The sequence below is a fragment of the Rhinolophus sinicus genome, linkage group LG03 (assembly GCF_036562045.2).
Source record: "Rhinolophus sinicus isolate RSC01 linkage group LG03, ASM3656204v1, whole genome shotgun sequence".
Classification (NCBI taxonomy): domain Eukaryota; kingdom Metazoa; phylum Chordata; class Mammalia; order Chiroptera; family Rhinolophidae; genus Rhinolophus; species Rhinolophus sinicus.
The window spans coordinates 7,470,016-7,487,965 of record NC_133753.1 but is presented as its reverse complement, the minus strand read 5'-3'; the positions used below and the strand labels follow the sequence as shown (position 1 = coordinate 7,487,965).

The 17,950-nt window shown below is 38.1% G+C and overlaps 1 protein-coding gene across 2 annotated transcripts in view; it reads left to right on the top strand.

Moving 5' to 3' along the window:
* The first annotated feature begins 500 nt into the window (after nt 1-500).
* PAPOLA (poly(A) polymerase alpha) overlaps nt 501-17,950 on the top strand; it is a 61,810-nt gene continuing 44,360 nt past the window's right edge. For both annotated transcript variants that reach the window (XM_074326967.1, XM_074326966.1), the window contains exons 1-3: nt 501-727; nt 15,191-15,364; nt 15,778-15,844. In XM_074326967.1, coding sequence (XP_074183068.1) covers nt 720-727; nt 15,191-15,364; nt 15,778-15,844 — 249 coding nt within the window. In that variant the 5' untranslated portion in view covers nt 501-719. The remainder of the gene's footprint in view (nt 728-15,190; nt 15,365-15,777; nt 15,845-17,950) is intronic.

The following is a 17,950-nucleotide window of genomic DNA, read 5'->3' as shown; positions in this document are numbered from 1 at the left end:
TAACCCGTGTTCCAGAATTCGCTGTCATCAGTCCCACCCTGCGGATTTACTCATTCAACAAACACTTGTTGAGCGCCAGCGTACGTCAGTGGACGAGACAGCCGAACAGCTCCGTCTCGGGGAAACTCAGTCTAGTGGGGAAGGTGGGGTCCTAAAAACATCTCTGCGCCTTCGGGCCTTGGGACTCGTTTCCCTCCGAACTGCGGAACCTCACAGTGCGCCGGAAGCGGCGCCTCGCAATCTGGGGCCCTCTCCGAGTTCTTCCTCGCGCCATCCGGGCCGCGTCGCTCCGTTGGCGACAAGCGCGTCCCCGCTGGACAGACGACCTGCCACCCGGAGCCTCCGGCACCGCTCCCAGCAAGCGCATGACACCCCGCACCGAAGCGTGACGGGATTGGGGCGGAAATTGCCAGGCCTCGGGCCGCTTCTCGAACTACCCTTCCCGTGAGGCTTCGCGGCGCCAGCGGCCTCTACGCAGGCGCGCGCACGGCGTGCGTGGCGGCGTCACCGGTTCTAGAACGTTGCTGTGGTAGCGCTCGGGCGCCATGTTAGGACGAAGGGGAAGGAGGAGAAGCGCTTAAAGCGGCGGGTGCGGGAGTGGGGTTGGACCCAGGGCTGAAGCAGGCCCCCCTCCCTCCCGCCTCAGTGGATCATGCCCAGGGCGGCAGCGGCGGCGGTTGCGGGGGGGAAGTGACTGGGCGGTGCCGGCGCAGGAGACGATGCCGTTGTAAGTGATTTGTATTCTGTTTTCCTCAGCACGCCGGCGGGGCCTCGGGGGCGTCGGAGGGGGGGGAGGGGGTGGCGGGCGAGTCAGGCCCTTGCCCCGTGGGGGAGGCAGGCGGCACTGGGGCTCTTCCTGTTTCTTCACCCAGTCGCCGCCGCACTTCCCCTTGTGCCCCGTTCCCACTTCCCCCACCCCTTCCTGGCTTCGGCAGCCTTCGGGCCGGGGGCCTTCCCCTTCCGGAAGAGCCCGAGGAACCTCTTGTTCGCCTGCTCCCGCTTTTTCGCCCCGTCTGAAAAACAGAAACAAAACAGTGTGTGGCGGAGCGGGAAGCCGCCCCTCGCGGGGTCTGCGCACGGGCTTCTGTCTCGCCCTGCGCGCCTCCCGGGCTCCTTTCGCGGCTCTGTTCCCGGTCTCCCTCCGCCGCGTCCTTCTCTTCTTCCCGTTTGTAAGATGCGCAGATCGTGCGCCAGTGTTAACCCGTTTCCACGTCGGAGCTTTTTTGAGCACCAGTGAGAAGCCCCCTTTTGAACGTTGAGCCCCGCTGTTTGAGACCCTCCTGCCTCGCCTCAGGCCTCCCAGCCTTTCCCCCGCCAGGAAAGGGGCGCTTTCCGGGGTGCTCTCCGGAACGTGTCGGGTCCTGGTCGCTCGCCTGGTTTTGTTTTGGTGGGATGGCCGGATTGCAGCCCTGCTTCCTCCTCCTTCCAGGGGCACTGTTTTTCTTACTGTAGACTTCGGGCTAGTCCATCTTTTTTTTTTTTAATTAAATTTATTGAGGTGACAATTGTTAGTAAAATTACATCGGGCTAGTCCGTCTTACTAGACCTGCTCTTACACTCTTTTCCCCCCTTCTAGGGATTTTAAAAAGTGTATCTTTTTCAATGAAAGAATGAGATGTGATTTGAGAACTCATTGTTGGAATAGAAAGATTACAGCTTATTTTCTGCGTTTGTACAGCAGTGTTGAGGCCTAAATAGTGAGACTGCAATTCTTTCATTTTTGAAGATCGAGAGTAAGAGTGACCCTTTGAGACAAGGGACTAAGTTTTCTTCTTTGAAGCCCCCAAAAGAAGCATGTAATTGACACTCGAAGTTTTACTTGAATGCAAAATAAAGGTTTTATGGTTTCTAGATACCTAATGTGCCACCTCAGGTCTATTTATATTTTTAAGTAAAGATAATTTCTTTTCTGCACCTATCACCGATTATAGTTTTACGATTGTATTTATATTTATATACAAGTGTACATATGTGTGTATGTGTGTATGTCTCTTTACTGGTGAGGCTGTAACGTTGACACAGGCTTTAAAGACATGTATTGCATTGTACACAGTATTTTAAAAAGGAATTTCACACTCCTTCTCACCCACTCCTGTCATTTTGTTGAAAAGCCCATAAACATATTATTTCTGTAATGAGAATATTTGCTTTAATTAAATATATAGACCTCAGATTTTAGAATCTGCAAGATCCTTGTTAATTGATTCATTTTTCATGGAACGGTGAAAAGAGGCTCTAGGAGAGCCGAGTCTAAGCAAGATTTTTGTGGTATTTTTCAGTTCAGCAGCAATTAAAATGTTTGCAGTGATGCCATGTGATGTTTTCGTGTTAGGTCACATTTTATTGCTGCTTTAGAAAATGGACTTCTCTTGTTTATAATCTTGTTTGTATTAAAAATTGATCAGTGATAGGAAATGTATGCCTAAAAACTTTAATGAGTAAATAAGTAATAATTTGTCTTTTTTTTGTAGAAATTAAAAGTCCTTTTATATCTACTTTTTCCAAACTTTCTTGGAGAGAAGGAGGTATACATTTTCTTTGAAGACCTAAGTGCTTTAAATTTTTTGACAGTAATTCAACTGCATAAAATGGAAGACAATCAAAACAGTAGATTTATACATGGATATTGCTTTTCGAATGTGTTTCTTGAAATGTGAACAATATGGCTAGTTTTTCATTAGCTATCCCTCTCATTTTTAACCCCAAGTGTACTATTGTCCTTTAAAATTAAGCAACAAAAAGACCAGAGCCTGCCTTGGCCTTTTTCCTCATTAATTTGCTTTTTCCTGTTCTGGTGTTACACTGTCATTAAATTTTGTTTCTTTGATGTTTTGAATTGTGATTTCCAAGCTACACTGGTTTGTCTTACACTTTTCATTTTTGGTATGTCTGTCCTGTTAAATTTGGGTGGATGGGTGGGTAGGATTGAGGCTTAGACCATTGATGAGATGTCAGAATGGATTGAATCAAAATAGATTGTTAAAGTTTAAGTCGCTACAAAACATTGTGAACAAGTGTCCATACTTTGTCTAGGAATTATATGTAGTTGCATATGTAATTTTGAAAGGTTCATATGAGCCATGGTGATCAAACCTTCCAAAAATTTTGATGGATATTCTTAGGATTCATTAAGAGAGTTTCTCACATAGGTACAATTGACATTTTGGCTGAATGATTCCTTGCATGGAGCTGTCCTGTGTATTCTAGGGTGTTTAACAGTATCCCTGACCTCTACTTGGTGGATTTCAGAAGCCCCATCCCCCATTTCCCCACTAGTGACAATCAAAAATGTCTCCAGATATTGCCAAGCAAAATCTCTTTGTTGAGATTAATACAGAGTATAACGTATGGAAACTGTATTCCGATTTCTGCCCTACTCTGTGCTGGTCCGGTCATTATTTGCATCAGCTCAGTTCTGGCTATCACACTTGTAATAAAAAGACTTTAGGGAGAGTAACCAGTATCAGTGACCTAGCATTCATGCAGCATAGATGGTTGGTTGTTGGAGTTACTGGAAGAGACATTTAGCAAGAGTTGGGAGAGACAGTAGGTGTTCTCCCAAATATTTGTGGGGCTGTCATAAAAAAGAGGGACTTGGAGTAATTTCATGTAGTCATCACAGGTAGAACTGGGACCCATTGGTGGCTAGTAATATTGTGTAGCAGTGGTTTGGAGGGTGATCTTTGGAAGCCTGGGGGTAGAGAGTGGGCTGAAATCCTCTCTGGGAGTACATAAAAGCCAAACTATTTTCATAACAATATTGAGAAGTTAGGTGTTTTTTACTCTGTTGACGCTTACACTGGTGTTGCAAAAGCTATTACGGCTGATGCTGCTCATGCCTTCTGAGGAATCAAGGCAAAGGCGCCGTATTGTATTAGTAGCCGTCGTGTTTTTTCACTACACACCGAGTTAAAGTCCTTGAGGAAGCAGTAAACTGTTAATTTTATTAAATCTTGACCCTTGATTTAGTCTTATAAATATGCTGTGATAAAATGGGAAGTACACATAAAGCTGTGTACTAAAAAGTAGAACGGTGGTTTTGAGAAGAGCACATGTATGATTGATTAGTGAGCTAAACTAGTGCTTTTCTCATGGGCCTCTATATTTACCTGAAATAACAAGTGAGGAACGGGATATTCATACTTGACTATTTAGCATTTACTTGAAAATGAAGTGAACCTGTCTCTTTAAGGAAAATACAGTATTTATAGTCAATGATAAAATGTGAGCTTTCAAGCAAAAATTAGAATTTGGGAAAGCTTGACAGCTTCCCAACAATTAAAAAAATTTCTAATTAGATTTATGGTAATATTAATGAATATAGTCTTTTTTTGTTTGTTTTTGTTTTTTTAGGAGGGCGCAACTCACAGTGGCCCATGTCGGGATCGAACCGGCAACCTTGGTGCTACCAGCACCACACTCTAACCAACTGATCTAACCGGCCACCCCATGAATATAGTCTTTTTGATAGTGTATAATAATGTGTGAACATTTGGAAGATATGTATAATTCAGTGGACCCACATTTTCCAAATCACCAATCACAATGAAATAAAATCATCCATGGGTAAAAGGTACATTTGAAGTGCAAGACAGACCAATGGATGTCAGTGCAAGTGTGCAAAGCGTTTATTGATCCAGTTGCAACTTTCATAGTGTAATTAATCTTAATGAAATTACCACTTGTGGAGTTTTGGTGGAGTATCAGAGGAGAACATCTACAATTATTTGAAAAGGCCTTTAGCGTGCTCTTTTCTAGTTACAATGGTATGATGCCAGGTTTTCTTCATATGTGTCTACCAAAAACAACTTACTGAAAGGGCTTGAACACAGAAGCACACATGGGAGTCCAGCTGTTTTTGATTATGCTAGAATAAGATTTGCAAAAACGTGAAACAGTGCCATGTTTCTCACTAAATTTTTGTTTTGGAAAACATTAGAAAAAATTATGTTAACATGTAATGGAATTCTTGTTACTTAAATTAATAAACATTCAAAAAATTTGCCGGTTATAATTTCCAAAGCAGTAAATACTGGCAGATGTAATGCATATAAATGAAAGCTCTTTGGGGGTCCTCAGTAAATTTTTTTTTTTTAATTTTTATTGGTGAATATTGGGGAACAGTGTTTTTCCAGGACCCATCAGCTCCAAGTCAAGTTGTTTTCACTTTAGTTGTGGAGGACGCAGCTCACTGGCCCATGTGGGAATCGAACCGGTGATGTTGGTGTTATGGGCACTGTGCCCATAACACCAACTGAGTCAACTGGCCGCCCTGATCATTAATAAATTTTAAGAGTTATGAAAGGGTCCTGAGACCAAAAAGTTTGAGAACTGCTGCTGTATAGTGACAGCTAACAGCTGCCCCAAGCTACTGTTTCCAGTGGTGGTGTCAGTGCTACATCTATGGTGGTTTTTTATCACAGTCTAGAGGAAAGGACGCACATGATTTAAAAATTATTTGTTGTTGTCAGTGAAAAGCAATGCATGAGATACTAATAACCTTTAGGGAAGATAACTTCTAACTCTTGACAGATTTTGATAGCCAGATTTTAGGATTTAGAGATCTTGTCATGAATTGCTTACTACTTAGTAGATGTTGATTATGGTTTTGAAGCATGTTTTCAGTTCACGCTTTTTCATGGAGAAGTTGGGTGGGAAGGTGTTTGAGTCGAGTAAATGTATGAGTTGATTTCAGTTCTAGTCCCTGATAAACTCCCTCTGCCCCTTAGGCAAAAGCCTCTCAGCTTAATAACACAACTTTTAAAATGTTCTTGTTTGATTCATCAGAACATCCCATTTCTTGGTAACTAAGCCACCTTTAAGTTAACATTATAGTTAAATGTCAACTTCTCTTGCATCTAGGCAAGTTTATAAAAACTGTTTTCAGGCAAAATGAGGCCATTTGGATTCTTAGCTATTTCTCATTTTTGTGGGGTGGGAAGCATGTGTTTCATTCCATTTATTCATTGTTTTGATTATTCAGCAGCTTTTAAATAATCACACAATCTCAGTTTATGATTCACAAAACAGAATTGCAGGAGCCATTTAGTGCTCTTTAGCTTTGGTTAAATTGAGGCTCAGAGTAGTCACTTGTCCAGGGTATTAAATGGTGCTGAGGTGTAGATTGGGCTTTAATTCATTCATCTCTGGGTTCCATGTTCAATTCTCATTCTAGTACTGTACTATCATCTCCTGTGCACCTTGTTGGAAACTGATCAGCCCGGGGGGAGTCTGTTTACATGTCTTCAGTAGAATTAATTTTCAGTATCAAGTTTTTTGTATGTAGAACATTTGAATCTCAAATTTTTTACTGGTAACATAGTATACATAAAGTATAATATTCTATAGAACCTAAGATCTTAGTATGTCATCTTTTTAGTGAGTGTCTCATTTATCTAAAGCCATGCACAGATTTACCAGTTACAGACCTCATTTTGTGACCACTGCCTTCTGTGGAAGGTGTTTGTTTCTTCATCTTTGGATTGCAGGTTTGCAAAATGGTATATAGCATTCTCATTTGTGGAAATTTAAGGGTTGGGAAAAGAAAACAAGTAGGCTTTTTGTTTTTTGTGTGTTTTTTTGGTATCTTCTTTGTCATACAGAATTGTCTTTCAAATTCGTATTTTCTTTATATTTTGTCCAAAAACTAGCTTCTTGCATTTTATGGTAGTCTTTGGGTTAAGAATAGTGTTCCTGTCAATTTTGGTCATCAGAAACATCTAAATTGCATTTTCTGGAGTTATAATACTGTGATTTAATATATTTTTGGCTATTGCTTTCTGATAAATTTTTATACTTTTTCAGATTCTCAATTTTATTCACATTTCCTTCATTTTCAAGTGTATTTGGCAAATTGATACAGGAGTGCGTGGTTTGGCTGGTTTTGTTACTACTTCTAGCCCCTCTTGAGAGAGAGACAGGAGAACAGTTGAAAGTGCCCTTAGGAAGTAAGGAAAACTAGCTTGGACATTGTTATAATTGAATGCTGAGTACCCTTTCCCTGAATAATCAATCTTGCATTTCCAAAGTTTGGCATTGGGATTTATCAAGACGTATTTCTCTTGAGCATAAACTATTAGTTCGTTTGTGTTTGAGCCTCTGCTCTAAATATTGGCTGGATGATCCACCTGGAATACATATTTTAAGAATTTGGTTAGGTTCTAAATATATTTAGTACCGCTGACAGAACACATGGCAGGCGAATTAGCCATCCTTAGAATAATTTCTTAGGAGCAAATACATTGTCTTGGGTATATGCTTGACTCTTAAGTTACTAGTAAAATTAAAAAAGTTAAGCTTACTGTGAAAGGAGATTTGTACTATTTCTGCTAAGAATTAATATTTAATGCACATTCACATACTTTAGAAAGATCACTTATTCCTTTTCTGTCCAGTGTCCTTTTTTCCTGCTTTATCTGAATGGGCACATTATGTTTTAAGTTGAAGGCCATTAAACAGGAAATTATACAGTGGTGAATTGTTACATTAAATAAGTTATTGTGATTTATCTGAATGCTTCCAAAGAAAACTATGAATATCAAGTTCAGCTTTCATTTTTAACTTGACTGACTAAAACTACAAAGAAATGATAAAGTGTTTTTTTTTCTGTTGGCTGGTAGGTATACATTTTGAGGCATTTGATCCTGTTAATATAATGGGCCACAACATATACCAAATGCCCAATATAAGGAGGCAGGGATATATTACCATGTTTCTCTGAAAATAAGACTTAGCTGGATAATCAGCTCTAATGCCTCTTTTGGAGCAAAAATTAAGACCCGGTATTATATATTATGTTATATTACATTACATTTATGATATATTACATTATGTATATACAATATACATATTGTATATTATATATACAATATAATATATTACAATATGTAATATTATGTCTTGCATTATATTATAGTGGGTGTTATAGTAAAATAAGATAGGGTCTTATATTAATTTTTGCTCCAGAAGACTCATTAGAGCTGATGGTCCAGCTAGGTCTTATTTTCGGGGAAACACAGTAATAGTATTAGCTTTGTTCAAATTGGGATGCAAAGCCATTAAACATTAACTATTCCGGAAAACACCATTGGCGATTCCTTGTGTTATCTGCCTAGACTGCACTTTTCCCCCTCCCTTCCAGGCATTTAGAGTGCGCTTCTCTCTTAACTTTTTACTTTGCTGTTCTGTGTTTAAGGACCTGAATCCCCGACAAGATTTTGAGATTCACTGAGAACAGAGGATGTCTTTGTAGTCCTGATTTTAATTTAGCATTGTCTTTCATACACATATAAGAGTTCGGTAAATTTTAACCTAAGTATTTATTATGCTGTACTTTTTGGCAAAAATAAGTTAAATGAGAAAAAGGTGTTTTTAGGAAAATTGGATTGACAAAGTTTGATAGCTTTGGATGCCTTAACAGTTTTCTGGAGCAATAAATAAAGCATGATTTGCTTTGTCTTTGCTATTTCTAATCACAGAGTATTGCACTGAAAAATCTGTTTTTAAACTCTTGTTTTAATTCACATCTTTAAAATAATGTGTTTTGATTAGCATAAACTGGGTTTTTAGTTAATAATCAAAAAGCTACTTATTGTTTTAAATTGAACATTTGTTTGGTGTCCCTTTCTGCCAGGGAATGATCTTAGGGGGTGGTTTTAGCTTCCAAACTCTAACTTAATTTAGTGGTGAATAGTAGCATTAGAAGATTTTTGACTTGTATGACATCATTCATACTTATTTCTAAGAATAATTTTAACAAGTTGAAACAAAACTTCATGAAATACAAAGCGAATCTCCTCTAATCTCAGTTCTGCTTGGTGTGTTTCTATGCACATAGAAACATGATGCACAAATAATTTTTAAAGATATAAGGCGTTCTATTGTGAAAGATGTGTAGAGGCACTTCAGCCTCTGTACATACCGGTTACGATCATAGTCAGATACCTGGGTTCGTATCCTGGCGCAGGGAACTTAGGTGAACTTTTTTTCTCTTTAGTTTCTTCATCTGTGAAATGGAGAGAATTAGTAGAGTTGTTAGGAGCAATTGGGAATAATGTCAAGAAGTGCTTCCTATGCTACCTGGAATATGTTGGGGTTTCCATAAATACTAGCTATTATCATAATTATATTCTGCAGCTTTTCACCTGACATTGTGTGCATCTTTCCATGCAACTGCATGTAATACCTGCCTCATTCTTTTTATATCACATAGCATGACGTTATAAGAATCTCCTGTAATTATGCAGTGAACAACCTGGGATATCTTTTTGTATGAGTTCTATGAAAAGGGTCAAATTCCTGAACGTACAGGGTCAAGAGAGGTATTTATTTGCAAATTCCAAGCATGCCCCCTGGATGGGGGATAACCCTGGGATAGGGACTGCTCATTTCAAGCTTGTTGTCGCTGTACAGATTTGTAGCTGTACTATGCTTGGCCTGTCTTCTAATCCATTGTATCCTTACCCTGGGAATGGCCGGACATTTAGATTTTTTTTTTATTAGTTTCAGGTACACAAGACAAAATAATACTTAGACGTTTATCTTTTATATCCCCCACACTGTGTGAACCCACCCCCCCCATCCACTATCCCTCTGCCATCGAACAGAGCCATTACATTTCCACTGTCTCTATTCCTAATGCTGTACTCCGCTTCTTGTAAATACATACTGGACGTTTGGATTTTTATGTAATATTTTATATATTAAAATGTGAATTAAATAGGATATGTCTTGCAACTTCAGGACCTTCAGTTTGAATCCTGTGTCCTAGTAGTTCTGTAAGATAGATTGCTAGAGGTGAAATTGCTAGTCATAAACTTCAAAAATTGATATATGCATTTTTAATTTCGATGAATATTGCTTTTTAAAATGATGTACCAAGTTCACTTGCATTGTGATGGTTAAGAGTGCTCATTTTCTTACACCATTGCCAACATTGGAGGTTTATAATGTCTTTAGTTTTTATTAGATGTCCGTCATCTTTTCCTCCAGTGTGGCAGAAAATGGTTGTCTTAATTTGCTTCCCTGATTTGCAGTGAAACTTTTTTTTGGCGATTTAAGAACTCTATATGGATTAAGAATATTGTTCTGACATCAGTTGTGTGTCTTTTCCTCACTTATCGTTTGCTTCAACTTTGTTTATGAAGTATTTTTGCTATATAAAGGTTGGAGTATTTTTATGTAGGCAAGTCTGTTTTTGTGTATGGCTTTTGGGATTTGTGTCATGTTTAAATGTGGTTCTGAAAATAGTGTTCTTCATTTTTTTTTACATTTTGAAATAGCTCTGTAATTCTTAAATACTTGGAAATATCATTGCATCTGGAATTTGGATTTTACTATGTATTACTAAAGCCATGTGAGTATTCCAAACTTTCCTCACTAACTTGAAATAGTTATCAATAATAACATAACATGTTTCCCCGAAAATAAGACCTCACCGGAAAATAAGCCTTAGCATGATTTTTCAGGATGTCATCCCCTGAACATAAGCCCTAATGCATCTTTTGGAGCAAAAATTAATATAAGACCTGGTCTTATTTTTGGGGAAACATGGTACCCAAAGATTGATCATAGTTAGGATTTATGGCCACTAATCTGCAGTTTAAATACCATAGAGAGGTGCGCTATTTGAGTTCACTTTTTAAGTACTGTACCAAAGTAGTTTTTGATATTTCAGAGTGTATATTTTGGTTAAGTTGGATGCCTAAATTTTTGAAACAAGTATTGCCATAATCAGCCTGCAATCATATGCTAATTTCACAAAAGTGTTGCTATTTCTAAGTACCTAAATATTTGTCATAATTAGAATCAGGTCGTGGACAGCCTAGCATGGGGAAATGATGGAGCTTTCTTTAGAGTATTGGTTTAAAAACTTTCTGCGGTTGGAAACTGCTCTTCAGTGTTATAAACGTGTGATAGTTTTTAAATTCCTACTTTGCCATCCAACTTAGAGAAGAGATATAGTAAATTCTAAGGTAAATCCACAGAGATACAACTTACCAATGATAGTATATAACTAGTGGCAGAAGTGAAACCAGGCCTACTTTCTACTTTATTAGAGTGCTTCTGAGTTGAGAGCAGACTTTGTAAGACACATTTTTGAATGTCATTACCAGAAGTCGTAGGGGTTTTTAAGGAAGCTGTGTTGTATTTAGGAAGATACACTCAATAGCAGTGTAGATGGCATACTGGCATGGCAAGGGCGTAGAAGGCAAGGGGGGATCAAACTGTCAAGAGTCAGAATTGGAGTAGTTGGAATGGAATTGTTACATAGCATGTTGTTAAAATTAAAAGGAGACATGGGCATGTGTCTGTGTGAGCTTTGCCCCCGATGAAAATATTTTAAATATTATAAAGAAAGTACCCCATATTCTCAGGGAGAGAAAGGTTCTGAAAACATTTAACACTGTGCCCTCTTCTTCCCCCTCCCTGTCCCCAAAGAAGTGGGACGGGGGAAGGAGTGTTTTGCTGTCATTTGTGTGATTTTGAGAGGGAACAAAATTTGTGTATGTACTGTTTGTATATGTACTGTATATATGTAGTATGTGTGTCTTACTCTGATCCAGAAAGGATTAAGACTTCCCCCCCTTCTTCCACCTCCCCCCACTCTGGTTCTATTCCGATTCTAGCCATTGTCCCCCCACTCCAGTTGAAGCCATTGTTTCTCAGTCTAGTTGTGCAGGACAGAGCTCCCTGGCCCATGTTGGTACTATGAGCCTTGCATCCTGTAGTGTGTCTCCCCCCCCCCCGCCCCGCCCCAGGAGTCGGTTGCTGGCTGCTCATGGCAGCACACGATAGCCCATGGTAGCCCAGCTCCAGGGAGAGCCGTTGTTCACAATCTTAGCTGTGGAGGGCGGAGCTCCCTGGCCCATGTGGGAATCGAACCTGTGACCTTGGTGTTAGCCCAGCGCTCCAACCACCTGAGCCACGGGGTCGGCCCAGGATTAAGACTTTAGTCACATGTTAAAAACTATCAAGGTGTTTGTATTAAAAGTGGGTGAAAAGGAAGAATAAGGATAGAGATATAAAACAGGAAGCAATTAGGGTACTGAAATAGTTCTTACAGTAATACAGTGGTATTTGGATTTTTGTAGAGAACTTGCGGAATTGCCACCAGTTTCATTCTAAGAATTTAGGCAATATCTTAAAGGTGAATATAAATTATGTTAATGAGATGAAAGTAAATCAGTTGCTCAAGAAAAGCAAAAGTGTTCTTGATATTGAAAACCAGAAATTTTAATGAGTCACACATACTATATATCTAGTTTTTTTTCCATTGTTTCACATAACTGTAGAAGTTTTATTTTTAAAATAGCATAATGTCTGAAGAAGGCTAAATACTGGTAAAAATGTCTCTAGGAAGTGATGGACAATGGGCAAGTGTCTAATGTGTTCACACATGGGAGGAAGAGCTTGGCATTCTTGGGATTGATAGCTGTCTGGTGTTTGGTTCTAGGAGAGTCTGTAAAGCAGAAACTTTCAAATTATCCAATATTGCAGTGTGTATTTTTGTTTTGTTAGAAGAACAACAACATAAATTGTGTTTTATCACCCTACTTCATTTCTAATATTAAAATTAAATGGAAAAACTTAACTTCCTCCACTTAAAGCATAATCATGGTTAATGTTTTTACTTGGGATATTTGGAAATTCAAAGCATCTGGCAGCATGGAATTCCTAGCCCTGCCACTTAGCTAAGATTAAGCCATTTTTATTGGAGGCAGAGGTATCTTGTAACTTTTAGAACATGTATTTGTTTCTTTACTTTTGTTTGGTTGTGACTTATTTTTATTTAATTAATATGTTCTGTATGTATACTTGAATTAAATATATGTATATGTATACATATATAAATATGTACTATATATGTCCTTTCTTGAATTAGATGGGGCAAATAAATGTGTTTTATCATAGATGTGACATTATGAATAAAGTAAATAAAAATTTATGACTTGCATGTGATTTGTTGCCCAATCAAAATGTTAATGTGGAAACTAATGCAGACATCAACTTTTTTTTTTTAATTTTACGGTGAATAGACTTGGTGTGAATTTAGAAATCCGAGTCTGTATCCAAATATTCTGGTAATAGAGTTGATATAGGCGGCTTTCCAAGCATTTTTTTTTCTCTGATGGTGAAAAACCTGAATATTTGAGAAAGAAAAAAATAGCAAAGATAAGCGAGGAATCTTAACCCCACAGAGAATAGGTACTCATATTTTGTTGATCTAAACTGGTAATGAATTTAAGAAAGGGAAGGAATACAGAGAAACAGATTACTTGCTCAAAACAATAAAAACAAAACAATCTCTTTGAACCAAGTCGAGCTAGAATGAACTGTACACTCGTTTTCATTTCTGGCTCTACTCAAATTAAAATTTGTAAAACTTCATAATTCTGGGATAGTCATGAAGGGCTATAGTTCACTTGGAGAGACGCATGAAGCAGTGAACAGTACAAAAGAATGTAATTAGGATGTGTGGTAGGTGTACATTTTCCCATTTAATACCTAACTTCTCTGATAGAGTATGGTGTGAAGGAGGATTTTGAAATGACTAGGCAGTTTTGAGGGCCACCTTTTTGATGTCAGTTTTATGGAACCTGATAACTATTTGATGACTGATGAAAACGTAGTCACCAAGACATGAATACACTTACACTTAATTTGTATATTTTGTATATACATCATAGGTGATGCTACATAAATTTGAAAAATAGGACATCGATGTAAGGTATTTAATCTTCAGATGTTTCTTGGTGCCCATGTAGATCCCCAGCTCTGAAAAAATTAGATTAAGAGAGGACGAAGGGGAGCATTTAAGATCTTGCTTCCCAGCATGTCATCAGTTTGGCTCAAATAAACTCATTAAAAACTCAAGGAAAAAAAGGGAGTAGGAGGAAGTGATGAATTAACTGCTGCAAGAGATAATAAGTCTGATATTTATTTAGTAAATGTTACTGTAAAATCTGTGTTAAAATTGAGACAATGCATAACTAGACCAGGAAACATTGATTAGGTGATATACAGCCCAGTAGCTAATTAGTAACAGACAGTATGAGCTTCATGGCATTCTTAGGTCTGTGTTGATATCAGAAGACAAACTATGAAACACCGTCCAGCAGTCACAGTATAAACCAGAACCCAGCCAGTAGGCGGTGAATACATAATGGGACGTAACCTGCATAGGATTCTTGAACCTGGCACGTTATTCTCAAAGTAGATTATTGCACTTTAATTTAAAAAGGAAAAATGTATTTAGAACTTAAAAAACAGTGGAGGGGCATGTGTGTATAATAATTTTTTAAGAAACAGAATTTGGGGGATATAACTGATCCAGATGTTAGGTTATTCCTTTAGGCCCCTATCTTGTTTTGTATGTTATTTGACTTGTTAGTTTTTAAATAATAATTGTGCTTATCTTTAGAGTCCTTGTCCATTGACTTATAAAGTTAATTATAAGGATGGATAAAAAAACAATTGTTTTCACCAAAAAATAATCCAAGTCAAATTAGTTTTCTAAAGTCTTTAAAGCATGCCGTTTCTTTACACCAGTTATATTAAAATCCTATTGGTTTTTTAAAAATCTGAATTTCTCTTAAAATGGAAAAAACTTCTAGGCTAACATTATTGTTGAAGTGTAAATCTCTTACTAAAAATCTGTCACAAGCTTAGTGTGAATATAGTTCTCCCTCCCCAAAGTTTGTTATGTTTATGTTATGCCCTATTGTCTGAAATTTTATTCATTGTGAGTCATGTTCAGTTCCATTTGGGGAGTCTCTTGTATTGGTAAAGATAGTGTTTTTGTAGTATGTTTATCATTACTTTAGAAGTAATAGTGTAACAGATTTTGGCTCCTTTTCAAGAAGTAAAATATCTTGGTTTACTTCTTGTCTAGATTGCATTTTCTCCAGCAGTATATTTGATCTGGATTCTTAGAGTTTTGGATGTTTTAGGTAGTGACAAAGTTAAACTCCTTGGAGTGGGAAGAGAAATATTTCATTTGGTCACTTGCTTTTCGTTACTTTTGTTGTAACACAAGTAAAACGTCTTTTGTAAGTAAAGTTTTTTGAGGTGTGGCAAAGAACCAACTATGTTTAGAAATGTATTTTACTAAGCAGGTTTTCTAGTCATGCTGATTTGCTTCAAACTGTAGACATTCTTTGGCAGTAATTGTATCCAATTCCATTTGTAGTCCAGTTACAACGCAGGGATCACAACAAACACAGCCGCCGCAGAAGCACTATGGCATCACCTCTCCTATCAGCTTAGCAGCCCCCAAGGAGACTGACTGCCTGCTTACACAGAAACTGATTGAGACTCTGAAGCCCTTTGGGGTTTTTGAAGAGGAAGAGGAACTGCAGCGCAGGTAAACGTGTGTGTGTGTGTGTGTGTGTGTGTATTTTTATAATTTCTTATTAACATAAGAAACGAATTTTGAGGCATTCTCTACTCAGAAAAACTTATTCTCCCAAATATATGTTTCCTACAAAAGTGATACTTAGAAAAAACTTTTTCTACATAGAATTCTATTCCCTTAATTTTGATTTTTGATGCTGTCGGTTATCATAGTATAGAATTGTCAGGAGAAAGGGGAACGCCTTACTCAGCTAAAGGAATGCCTTACCCAATGTAACAGTACCTACATATATCTAGCTACTACATACTTTCTGATAACTTAAAAATTTACAATTTAGAAAGCCACTTATTGAAACCTTTTCATTTTGATAAGTAATGATTTGGAATAACAAACAACTTGATTGATCTTTGCTCTATCAACAGAATTTTAATTTTGGGAAAATTAAATAACCTGGTAAAAGAGTGGATACGAGAAATCAGTGAAAGCAAGGTAAGGTGCCTTATTTGTGCATGAAATAATTTGCCAACTGAACATAGCAGTTGTCTTACGTGACCTGTTATTTGAGTGAATTTAGTCTTTAACACAGAGTCCATTTTAGACTATTGATAACAGAATTTATATTTTGTTTCTAGTTATTTTGAAAGTAGGAAAAACTGAATTTAGTGATTTTTATAAGTCCTCTTTGGTTGCATCATTTCAAAGCTTAAATTCAGTAATTATTTATGTACTTTACTGAAATAGTAGATAGTTCCCTGGAAGGGTGCTTTTAAAATGTGTAATATTTGAAAGTCTTGTTACCTTTTAAGGAATCCTACAACAATGAGCATTTTTCAGGTTTTCAGATATTAGACTTTCAAACCGAATATTTATTTAGGTTTTTTATAATATTCTCTGAGTTCCTAATACTAATTTTGAAAAATCATACACACAACTGATGAATCCATGACTGGATTTCTGGTAAAGGAAATGTATTCTTAGAATTGTGTGTGGAGTTCATTTAATAAAAAGAACCCAAGATAGAAGAAGAGGTATCAGTGTAGAAGAAAAGTCAGTTCGTCTTTTGGTTTTTGTAAAATTTATAGTATTTTTTTCTTAAAACAGTGTATGTGTAGTTCAAGCAACTAATGAAAATTTTAACGTGGGAGTATTTTAAATTGGGAACTCTGTATTGCCTATTTCTCATTGATAGAGTTTGGTAAAAATGATTTTGAAAAGGAAGGTCTTTTGAGTTGAGGAAAGGTATTCAAGTATTTTTTAATCATTTATTGAACTTAGAATTTTTTTTGTAAGTACACACATTTTGTTTTTTTTTAATTGGGGAAGGGGAACAGGACTTTATTGGGGAACAGTGTGCACTTCCAGGACTTTTTTCCAAGTCAAGTTGTTGTCCTTTCAGTCTTAGTTGTGGAGGGCGCAGCTCAGCTCCAGGTCCAGTTGCCATTGCTGGTTGCAGGGGGCACAGCCCATCATCCCTTGCGGGAGTCGAACCGGCAACCTTGTGGTTGAGAGGACGCGCTCCAACCAACTGAGCCATCCGGGAGCTCAGCTCAAGGTGCTGTGTTCAATCTTAGTTGCAGGGGGCATTGCCCCCCCATCCCTTGCGGGACTTGAGGAATCAAACTGGCAACCTTGTGGTTGAGAGCCCACTGGCCCATGTGGGAATCAAACCAGCAGCCTTCGGAGTTAGGAGCATGGAGTTCTAACCACCTGAGCCACTGGGCCGGCCCCTGAACTTAGTATTTTTTTTAACCTTGTGTAGAAAACATAGATTTGTTTGAATGGCTTTTTTTTTTTTCCAGATGTTTAGTCTTAAGTTTAAAGCCATAGTCAAGTACACAAGACCAGAACTTAAATTTATTTAATGTGAACCAAGTACTGTCTCACTGATAGTTTTGTTTCAGGTACTTGAGTGCCCAGTAAGTTTCTTTAACCAGTAATTATTTTTAAATTATTTTTTTATCTTCCAATTACAATTGACTTGCAATATTACCTTAGTTTCAGGAGTACAGCATAGACATTTATATAACTTACAAAGTGATTCCTCTGATAAGTCTAGTACCCCCCTGGCGCCATACATAGTTATTACAATATTATTGACTATATTCCCTCTGCTTTACACCCCCGTGACTATTTTGTAATGGCCAATTTTGACTACTTAATCCCTTCACGTTTTTCATGCAACCCCCCCTCTCATCTGGCAACCAGTAATTGTCGATACAATACTTCTGCTGGTTTTCCTGAGGGTAAGAAAAATTGTTTGGATTAGTGAAGTTAATGCTTATTCCTATTCAGATTTCTCTGTGTCCTTTTTTTTTTTTTTAAAGATTTTATTGGGGAAGGGGAACAGGACTTTATTGGGGAACAGTGTGTACTTCCAGGACTTTTCCAAGTCAAGTTGTCCTTTCAATCTTAGCTGTGGAGGGTGCCGTTCAGCTTCAAGTTGTTGTCCTTTCAGTCCTAGTTGTGGAGGGCGCAGCTCAGCTCCAGGTCCAGTTGTCGTTGCTAGTTGCAGGGGGCACAGCCCACCATCCCTTGCGGGAGTTGAACCGGCAACCTTGTGGTTGAGAGGACGCGCTCCAACCAACTGAGCCATCC